This window comes from Pteropus alecto, unplaced genomic scaffold (assembly GCF_000325575.1).
Source record: "Pteropus alecto unplaced genomic scaffold, ASM32557v1 scaffold484, whole genome shotgun sequence".
NCBI classification, from domain to species: domain Eukaryota; kingdom Metazoa; phylum Chordata; class Mammalia; order Chiroptera; family Pteropodidae; genus Pteropus; species Pteropus alecto.
In genome coordinates this window covers 481909-493331 of record NW_006435778.1, presented here as the reverse complement: position 1 = coordinate 493331, position 11423 = coordinate 481909, and the positions used below count along the sequence as shown (strand labels likewise).

Sequence of the window (11423 nt, the reverse complement as noted above, 5' to 3'; positions counted from 1 at the left end):
AAGCTGGCTCTCTTACTTATATGACTATGGCTATGACTCCCGGGTGCACAGCCATTATCCCCGAGCTGCTAATTGAAGTTACCTCTAATGACTCAAATTCAATTTCTCACAGCAGTATCAAACAAAGGCCCCTAAGGGACAACTGAGAAGAGGGAGTGAGGTAACAGGCAACTGGGATTTCAATCTTCCCAAACCAAGTGGTAATAAAACGCACTGAGATGTTAGCAAGGCTGCTACTGTGGGCTGCCCTATGCGCTGTGCCGCATGGTGGCCCCCACCCAGGGAGAGCACCCAGAGCAGATGCTCCCTATGGGCCAGTACTGATTTCCTCTTGTGGTCCATGCCAGAAGGTCACCTGAGCTACAGTCCCAACTCCAATTCCCCACTTGGGGCCCCTTCAGGAAGAACAGTATGTCCACATACATCCCTTGGCAAACATCCTAACTACAAATATCTGTTGGCTCTGCCACTGGATGGCACCATCGCCCCCATTCCAAGGACAGCACCCAGAAGTCAACTCTAAGCCTATGCCACTCAGGAAACTCAGCTCCACTTAGTAGATCTGCTGACAATACAGCCAGGCCTTTCACTTCCCTCACAGGCAAGGGCATATAAGGCTCTTCAGTTTTGCTTTTTGTCAATGGAAAGAAGCAGTGAGTTCAGTACAAGGTGTAATGGTCTGAGGTTTCATTCTTTGGCAAACATGAATCTAAAACCCTGCCAGGCTCAGTGGCAGCCATGCCATTTTTTAACCACTCATTGGGGAACTGTGGTTGGGACCTGTGCAGGTCCCCACTGAGACTGAGGTAGTCACCTAGCACATGCTGCTCTGTGGATGGCTTCCTGGCCTCCTAGAGCTAGACCCAAAGAGACCCATGATGGTGGAGCAATCAAATGCAGTGGGAGTGAGGGGCACAACTGAGCTCGGCCACAGCACCTTCCTACCCTCTCCTTCCCATAAATCCTCTGCGGCAATGGGAAAGGAAAAAAGAGAACACTGGAGGATGTAGTTTTTCATCCGAAACTCAAACTACAGTAAAGAAACACACAGTCCTCCAGACTGACTAGCCAGGACTACAGATCACCTGAAAGAAATAATCATCGACTAGAAAGATAACAAAAGTACAAATTCCTCTTCAAACAGCGTGAGTACCAAGGGGCACAGGGAATCCCACCCCGAGCCTAAGCTTCACCCTAAGCTTGTCTCCAAAGCTTAATTAAAAACCCACAATGTTAGGTTATTTGCCTAGAGAAGCCTGATCAGTACACGGATGGGGCAGAGAACACTAGAAAAACATGCCTTTCCCAAGACAACCAGTGACAAGCTCTGTACCTACAATTAACCAAGCTTCCCTCTGACTGCTGGTTCTGGGCAAACAGAGGGGATGGATTGGGCTCACCTGATTGTAAGTCTGAAAGATCATACAGACAGAGCAGTGAGGGGCCTGTTGGGCCATGGTCTCATTGAACTCCTTTTCGGCCTCGAAATTTGGGGGTCGGTTCTGCCATAGTTGGCTCAGGGGCTTGGCCCAGGCCTCTGTCTCCTCAGCCTCCTCCTCAGGTATCAGCTGTTCAGATGTCTCTAGAGAAGGAAGCAGAATGTGAGTCAGCACCAGCCCTGCAGCCGTGGCTCTGCCTGCAGAGCAGATGAGCTCAGCCAGGACTCTCAGTCCCAAGATCCTACGGGTGACAAAGGCCAAAGGCAGAAGTGATTTTCAATAAACTCTGTCACCACTCGGATGATGTTGTGGGGAGTGCATCTTACAGCCCTTTCTCTGGCCAGAATGATTCATGATCTCTACTCTCTTTCTTGCCCTAGGAGTTCTGCCTGCTCTCCTCACCCCTAACAGTTGCCAGAATTCAATTCCTCTGACCAAGGGCAGCAGAATGAAACACTGTCTTGCCAAAAACCATGTTACTTGAGGCCTCCGATATGTCAGCATGTTGAGTCCTTAACCTTTTCAGAGTCTGAAGGAAAATAGGGATGGGGGAAAAAAAAATCCCAGGGAAGTGGCAAGGTTTAAAAGTTTTTACATTATCCTTAGAAGTTTCCAGCTCCCTCTGAAAAGGTCAGTAGGGTATGTACCTTTTCTGGACAGGGCTCATGGACCTCCTAGCTCTGTCTCAGAGGAAGGCAGAGCATGAAGCCTCTTCTCAGCCACAGAATGTAATACCTTGCATCTGGACCAGGGGCTGGCACATGGACCAAATCCAGCCTGCTCAGGTAGCTAAGAATTGTGTTTGCGTTTTTAATGGGTTGAGGGAAAAATAAAAAAATAAAAAAATAATATGTGACAGAGACCTAAGGCCTACGAAGCCTAAAATATTTACTATCTGGTCCTTCACAGAACCCTGGTCTAGATGACAAATTTCTATCTCTTCATTACTCTAGACAGCAGAACATACTTCATTGGGCCTCAGCACTGTTTGGAAAAGGAAATCCCCTCTGGGTGTATCTTCTCCAAAAAACAGTACACACCGCTGGATGGAAAACAAAAAAACTGGGCTCACAAAACAAGATGGAAGCGATAAAGTTCCCCCAAATCAGTGAGAGAAGGGCACAGCCCACTAGCTTCCAGTAGAAACAAAGTCAAGAAGGTAAGGGAAACCCCATAATCAACATTACGGTGAATGAGGGCAATCTTTGGGAGACATAGCAGCAAATATCAAAATAAACTGATGTCCAAAATGTTTCTCCAGATGCTTCCCTAAGTAAGGAAGTATGGAGCACGTGACCAACAGCCCAGCTCTGTGCCAGCCCCACCACATGAGGCACCTTGTGGGATCACTACATCTAGCCATGTCTGGGCATCAGCAATCCCTACCTACAACCTCCCCAATGATCTCAGTTCTTCCTAGACAGAAGTGCTTTCTTTCCAAGAGACCCTGGAGCTCCACGCAGAGCAGCCCAAGGAACATTCTGGTATATACTTGCACTAGATGTCCATCTATTTGTTCACTTGTGGCAGTTCAAGCTCAGAACTCAGTGCAGGTAAATTGTTATCCAGTCCACCTTTATAGTCATGTTTAATCTAAAGGGACATGGCAGCTGCCATGTGTGACCTCAGTGAAGGGTACCATACTGTACTGAGGCCAATGCAGACAATTAAAATCAATCCCTACTAGCCCCATTATCAAGGACAGCCAGGAACATGAACATGGTGCCAAAACCAAAGCACAGGTATTTTCTGCATCCCAGCCATAAGAAGGTGACCAATATATGACAGAAGAAACAGACAGCCTCATAATCACAACAGAAAAATTAACACACTGATATCTGTTCTATTTACAAAACTGTAAGTGGCCAAATCATTCTGCTTGTGAAAACTGAATGATGAAAAATGTTCACTAGTTATGTGAAAATTGTGGGAATCAAAGTTTAAAGTTTACATATTTAAAACTTCATTGAGCTGTACAGTGAAGATGTGTGCATTTCACTGAATAAGTTATGCTTTAATTGAAAAAAAATTAAAGTGGTGGGAATGTGCACACTAGGCTAAAAGAGACTAAAAAAAAAACCAAAACTTTCAAATTTGTGACCCTTGTTTGGTTTGTACTGGTTTGATGGGGTAAAGGCTATAAAACACATTTTTGGGATAAGCAGGGGAAAATGAATATGGACTGAAGATTAGAGGATATTATGGAATTATTATATTCCTAGATGTGGTAACAGTAGTGTTAACATAGGAAATAATCCTTCTAAGGAGATGCCTATTGGTGAACTTTAAGTGAAGTGACTTGATGACTACAATTTATTTTCAAATGATACAGCAAATATCTATCCACATAGTACATACATAAACAATGCAGATGGAAGAGACAGAAAGCAGTGAAGGCGAATGGTAACAGCTGCTGAATACAGGAGAGCACACAGTGCTTTCATTCTTTCAACTTTTCCATGTTTGAAACTTTTTCTCATCAAGAGTTGGGGGGCTATGTATTATGATCTCAATTATGTTATTATAAAAAGGCATACATGGACATAATTTGGTACCTGAGCAGAAAAGACAGGAAGGTTAACACACTAAAATGTTCACAGTGGTCACCTTTGCAAGGTAATTTAATTTTTGTTGTCTTCTTTAAAACTGCTTTTCCAATTTTCTACAACCTACATGGCTTCAGAGTATGGGGGAGGGGGTGAATCATGAAACTGGGCTATTGCCACCAGAGAACATGAAGCCCCCATTTTAGCTGGAGAACACCAGAGGACCTCCTAAGACTCTGGCTCAAGGTCTGGCCTACTTCTGACTATACAATCTCAAGAGAATCTCCCCACGCAGCTTATCATGATCTTTCTACCAAGGAAAACAGCAGAGATGGGCATTGACATCAGATCAGAAGAGACATGTGGGAGCTTGTGGAACGGAAGAAAGGCCAGTGAGACTCCGGACTTTCCCACCCAGCCAATGGCACAGGAAGGACAGAACAAAATGGGAAAGGGTCTAGCATCAGTAAGAGTAACAAGGGATCTGGTCACTGATAGAGGCTCTTCAGCACTAATCTTACTGAATCTCTGGGCTCTAGGCAGCACAGGAGACCACACTGCCTGATGGCAACCATTCCCTGCGCTCCAGGTACACACTTTTTAAGTTCTCCACATCCCTGCCTACTCCCCTTCTGTCTCCTTCACAGGCTCCGCTTCTTCTTCTGTCCTCCTAACCCCAGGCTCTGCTCACCCTCCTCTGCACCTCTCCCTGAAAGGCCTCATTTACCCTAGTAAAAGTATCAAAGACCAATTCTGCACAAACCCAAGTCTACGTCCTCCACAGAAACTGAATGTAGGTTTCTAAAACCCAACCGTAGCTAGATACCAGGGAAGCACTCAACTCATGCCTCTCCCTTCCCTACCACCCTCACAGCTCCACATCCAATCACCAAATCCTGCTGACTTTATCTTTACAACATCTTCACTACATCCCCTTCGCCATCCCTACCTCCACCATCCTAGTTCAGACTCTCATATCTCATGGGCACCAGAACAAAAGCCCATTTGCTCCTCTCAAGCCATTCTCAAGATGCAATCACTAGGAACAATCTTTCTAATGTAAATCTGACCACGTTGCTCTCCTGCTTAGAACAGTTCAAAGGCTCCAGAATGCCAATGAAAAAAAGTCCTCACTCATTAGCCTCTCAATCACCTCACTTCCCCAACCTCACACTCCCTGGCCTGGCCTTCTAACTCCGGCCACACTGAGCTGGTTCCTCTTAATACTGATCTTCCCGTTTCTCTTTTCCATGGTTACTCTCTGTCCCCCTCCACCTGGAGTACTACCTTCCTTAGATCTGATTAGCAGTCAGTTTGCCCTGACTCCCTCCCTGTGAGCTTCTTGAGGGCATGGACATATCTTAGTTATCTTTGTAGCCACACATTCAGCACAGGGCTTGGCATCAGTGAGAGTCTGCTATCCTGAAAAATCATCCTTGTACCTCTTAGGAGAAGAAAGGGAAGAACCTGCATGCGATTACCCTATATTAGGTACATTCTATGATATAATGAAATCTGGTTAATAAATTAGGTTATCATATAAAATTCTGCCCTCTTTATGCAGTATCTAGAGGAACAGCTAGCGAAGCCACAGGCCCACCCTTGGCCCTCAGCCTGGCCTCCTGCTTGAATCATCAGAGCAAGCCCTAATGCAGTGAGCTGTTTCTTTTCCGGTGAACAGAGAAGACAACACTTACCATCATCACTGACGCAATCCTGCAACACGAGCGGGTGGTGGCGGGGGAGCTTGCTTAAGGGCTGACGTCGGCCCTTAGACTTCTTATTCTCCTCCAAGGAAAACATGTATTCATCTGCAACCTGGGCAAACCAGAAGAAGACATCAAGTTGGTCTTGCCTCCACTTGGGTACACAGCAAAAATCAGTTGGAAAGAGCAGGCACAGAGAAGCAAAAAGAAAAGAGAAGCAAAAAGAAACAGAAAAAACATAGAAAACACCTGTCTTTAAAAAAAGCCAAAATGACGGTGCCATGCAAGCTAACCTAACCTAAGATTATAAAAACATTTTAGGGCAAAATCTGTGCCTAGTAAGTGTGAGTCCTGGACTTCTCAGAAGCAGCCCGAAACAAATGTACCAAAAATAAACCTATTCCAGCTCTAAAGAAGAGTCATGCCCCCACCCCTCGACTCATCATCATGAAACTGAGTCTGAGAGCCCCAGAGAAACCCAGGTACCCCTCCCCTCGGACCAAAAGGCCAGCAGCACTGTTATAAAGTGCCAGGCAGCTGGGTCATCCAGGTTTAAAAGGCTGGAGGACATTCAAAGGGGTGAGAAGCAGCTGATCCATTAAAAGTAAAATAAGCCAACTTCTCCTTATGCACTACAGAGACCTCAGTTCTAGCTGATAACCATTCATTCTTCTTTTCCAGGGGAGGACATCAGCCAGGACAGAGAACACATAGCCTAGCTGCCTTTACATAATGTCAGAGCACATGTAATGAGGTTCAAGACGTACAGGACAGAATCGGTAACATTACACAAAAGTTTCTTTCTAATCAACATACTTAAACTTGGTTATACTGACACTAGGAAACAGAGTTAAGCAAAACCCATTAAGCAAGGAAACGAGGCATGGAAGAGGGCCACTCTGCAACTGTGACAAAAGCCAATGCCTCAGACTGCTGTAGATTAGCGGCAGCACTGCAGGGCCGCTTTGGAGAAGTAACACTGGACCTACAGACTCCACATGAAACTTCACAGAACCCCAGAACTTAAGGACCACATTTGTAAATTCAAGAAAACCCAAACAGGACAGAGCCTGCTCTTCCAAACATAAATTTAACCAACAAGTTTCGGTGTCCATTTGCCCATTCATTCAACAAATATTTACTGAGACACTACTGAGTGCAAAGGCCTGCCCAGGAAAGGAAGAAGGTGTGGATAAATGGTCTAACAGGATGTGATCCCTGCTTACAGGAGTGAGTGAGGTCAACTCAGTGTGCAGGAATGTGGTAGATGAGGGAGGACGTTAGGGACCTTTAACTATTGAAGTCCCAGATGATCAGACTTTTAATCTCTTCTGAACCATACTGATTCGTACCTGTGGTTTCCAAATGTAGATCAAAAAGCCCCTCCCTGCCATCAGAGTGAACAGGCAGGGCTAGAGGCCCTGCCCACATTCCAACCAGAACATCCCTGCTTTTGATTTATATTTTTTAAATGATTAAGATTTCATTTTAAAAAAGGGTTCTTTGGCCAAAACGAACTAGAAAACCTGGGAATTGGCAGAGACTAGGAAGTAAACAAATGCAAATAAAGGAACCAGAGGTTGTGGAGATTCCTAGCCTGAGTCACCAAGGGAGACACTTAACTCCTGTGGATGAAGGAGTGGTAACAAGACAAGTTACACATTCTGCGCATTGTTCACATAGCCCCAGAGGCCTAAAAGAAATTCAGACGGGGGCGGGGAGAGGGGTCATACAGAAGTCAGAGTAATGACCTCTTCTCTATCTTGCTGCAGATGTGGGAATCCTCCACATAAGGTTCAGAATCAAAATCATGGGTGTGGATGAGATTATCAGGGGAAAATAAATTGACTGGAGACCAAGACTTCCAGGACAGGAGGAAGAAGAGAGAAAAGGAGATTTGGAAATAGAGAGGTAAGAGGAATACAGAAAGCAAGGAGGAGAGGGCTTCTAGGACAGGAAATCCACAGGGCCAAAGAATATGGAATTGCCTGAGCAGGAAATGGCCAACGGATTCAGCGAGGAGGTGTCAGGACTTTTTCGGAGAGATAAGTTCCAGCAGACAGTAAGGAACTAAGAGTAAATACATCATAGAGGCTATTTTTGAGAAGATCAAGGGAAGGAATAAGATCATAGCTTGAGAAGAAAATTTCCTCCAATTGTATTTCAGGATAAGGGCAATGTGATTATGGTTTTATAGGCAGAGAAGAGAGAAGCTTGTGAAAGGAGAGTTAGTTATTAGTATATGTAGTAAACGGAATAATGGTCCCTCAAAGATGTCCTAATCTCCATGACTATGTTAACCTGCCAAAGATTGTTAAGGTTGCTAATTAGATAACCTGAAAAGAGAGATTATCCTGGATTATCGGGTGGGCCCAATGTAATCAAATAGAGCTAATGGAAGAGGGAAGAAAAGTCAATGTCAAAGTGAAGTGATTCGAAAGAAAGACCTGGCCAGATGTTACGGCTTTTGAAGATAAAAGAGGGCCACTGGCCAGGGAACGTGTAGAAGCTGGAAAAGGCAAGGAAATGGAATCTGTCTAGAGCTTCCAGGAAGGTCCACAGCCCTACAGGTAACTTGACTTTGGCACAGTGAGGCCCACTTCGGACTCCTTAACTAAACTAGAAGATAATAAATGTGTTGTTTTAAGGCTCTAAGTTTGCGATAACTTGTTAAAGCAGCAATAGAAAATGAGTATGAGGTAGGAGGTAGAGGCAGATCATTTTATAGATCTAGGTACTGGAGGAAGGAGAGAGGGGTCAAGCTTTGGAAAAGGAGGAGGACACCTTTATTCACATCTGTTTATTCAGAGTAACTCCTATACACCCAGCTTCCATATCCAGTATACATGCTAGGTGCTGTGGCAATGCAGACAGGTGAGACGTCATCTCTAACCTCAAGGAGCTCATTCATGACCTAGCCAGAGGGAGACCTGTTATCAGAGTGTAAAGTCTGTGCCCTTTCCACTACCATCATGCTATCTCTTACCAACAGGCATATTCAAATATTTGAAGATCTTCCCACATTTTCTCATCTTCTGGATAAATGCTATAGAGCATCCACACCTTTCCTCACAGTGCTGTCACTCCCTGCTATGTGCTCCAATTTCTAAATCCCCTCAGTATATAACAGAAACCCTAGTAAAAACAACTAGCTATATGAACACAGGCAAGTAGCAAATGACTAGTAAAATGAGAGTAACAAGTGCTGCCCCAGAGGGCTTCTCCTTGTGAGGATGGAGCAGGAGAGCATGCAGACTTTCCCAGGCCCCCGCTTGTAAGAGAAATGGAGCTCAAAGCTCCCGAGTTCTCATTTACTCCTTCTAACATCAGGTATCCAGGGTCAAAGTCAATGTCCCTGATGGAGCTTATTCTGTACAGAGAACCAACTATTCTCTCCTTGTTTCGGGAACTCACTTTTTCAAGCAGTTTAACAACTTTTGCAGCCAACACATAGCTGTAGTTCAGTCTGCAGTAAAATGAAAACTCTTAAGGCTTTGGTGTTTCAGTAGTCAGTTAACCAAGGTGCTTTTTACCAGGGCCCCTGACATAAGACAGTGTGGCGCATAAACTGAATAGCAAGAGGCCCAAATTACACCTTGGGGGGATGGTTAAAGTGGGGGTGGGGAGGGGACACAAGGGTGCTCTCAGAAACCCAGCTGTTCCCAAATATAGATACAATGCTATTAGACCTCTCCAGGGACAGGCAAAGTGGTTTGGCTTCTGCCCCAAACCCTGACTGTCAGTCCCCTGTTCCACTCTATTAATTAATCCCGATCAGCTTCCTAACTAAAACTAAACTTCCATTCATTCCTTCCACGTTTACAGAAGGCTCATGGGCCATGCCCTGAAAATAATGCTGGTGCCTCAAGAAGCAAGGCTGAATGTAGCACAGGGCCTGGCTCCTAGAAGCTTATCTTCCTCACCAGCCTAAGATAGCTGCACTGAGACCAAGAGAAGTACCCTAAAAAAGGAGCCAAGTATTAAAGTAGGGATTCAAAGGAGAAAAGGGAAGTAGATGAGAAGCAATGAAAGGTTTGTAGGAGTGGTGGCTTTTGCAAAGGGCTGGGCTCCAGTAAGCAAGGTTCCTCTGAGACCCATGGAGACCACGCCCCGTCTCCTTCCACCTCAACACCATCTGCAGCCTGATAGCTGCATAACAATGTGAATGCGATTAAGGCCACTGAACTGTACACTAAAAAATGGTTAAAAGAACAGATTTTATGTCATGTATATTTTACCGCAATTAAAAACCAAAGAACCCATCCGTAGCCATCCTCTCCTGTTTCCGCAGGACACCCCACTCCCTCTCTCCACTCAGACCTCCAGGATCCAGATCCTCCCCTGGCACTATCTCCAACCTCCCCCACTGCTCTGGCTCCTCTCCTTCACCAGAAGCAAGTAGTCTTCAGTCTTTCTCCTCCCCTGGCTTTGGACACACTTCTAGTTCTCTCTCCTAGTTTCCCAAAATCTCTGGTGCTCTTCTTACTCTCCTTCTCCTTCCTGGGCCCTCTACCTCCACCCACGCTCCACACAGGGGCTCTTCTGTGCCCACAGACACCCTTCTGGTGACTCTCAAACCTAAGGACCCCTCTCCTGAGCTTCAGGTCTGTGGATATACACAACAGCCTACCTCACAAGCAGGTCACACATTCGACATGCCCAGATTGAACTCACCTGAGCCACTCATAGACCCTACTCACTTTTCTTATAACCTCTATCTTCCACTGAGGCACCCCCATGCATCTAATAACTCAAGCTGAAATCCCAAGTCGACCCCTATACTGCCCTCTTACTCAGTCCACAGCCAGCCCCCCAGCCCTGTGCTCCTACTTTCTAAGCAGCTCTCAAATCCACCTCCTGCTCCCCACCCCAATCTCCACGCCACAGCTCAGGTCCTCACCACCTGCCTTTCAGACTAAGAAACAGGCTCCAAATTGGTTTCCCTGTTGCAAATCTTTTTTTTTTTTTTTCTCCTTTCTTGAAGTAGAAGTATTTGCTTATAAAAATAACACATTAATCATAAAAAATATTCAAACAATTTTAAATGTAAGTAAAAATCATCCTAATTCTACCTTTGTGAGAACCTCTGCCATTTCTAATTTTGCCTCCTTCTTCCCCTCGAAAAGCCTTTATACTTCTAAAATGATCTTCTGAAACAGTGAAGGGGAGCAGTGGAAGGTTCCCCTAAATAACTGTTTCTTCAACGAGTCAATGAAGAAAAAAGAGGGGAACCCTGCTCCGTATTAAGGCATAGAAGCATAATAAACAAATGTAAAGCATGAGACTAGATTAAATCCTGACTCAAACAAACCTACTGTAAATTTTATTTAGTTAACTGGGGAAATTTGATTATAGACTAGGTATTAGATCATGCTAAAGAATTTTCATAATTTTGTTATGTGTAATAATGGCATACTAATTAAGAAAATACCCATATTTTTTTAGAGCTACACACTGAGGTAGGGGGAAAAAAATGACATGGTATCTGGGATTCGCTTTAAAATACTTTCACAGATTAAAAAAAGGATAGGTGAGACAAATGCGGCAAGATAATGGCAACTGTTAGATCTAGGTGATGAGAATTTGTGGGTTCACTGTATTATTCTGAATGCATCTTTGTGCATTTAACAAACGTATTATGGTCTATGGCCATGCTACCCTGAACAAGCCCGATCTTGTCTGATCTCGGAAGCTAAGCAGGGTCGGGCCTGGTTAGTACTTGGATGGGAGAC

General features: G+C 44.8%; 1 protein-coding gene across 5 annotated transcripts in view; it reads right to left on the bottom strand.

Annotated features, from left to right (window-relative positions):
• The window catches only part of KDM4A (lysine demethylase 4A), a 38738-nt gene that overhangs the window by 9975 nt on the left and 17340 nt on the right, over positions 1-11423 (bottom strand). For all 5 annotated transcript variants that reach the window (XM_025046438.1, XM_025046436.1, XM_025046437.1 and 2 more), the window contains 2 exons: positions 5683-5803; positions 1401-1582 (listed from right to left, as the gene is read on the bottom strand). In XM_025046438.1, the coding sequence (XP_024902206.1) occupies positions 1401-1582; positions 5683-5803 (303 nt within the window). The remainder of the gene's footprint in view (positions 1-1400; positions 1583-5682; positions 5804-11423) is intronic.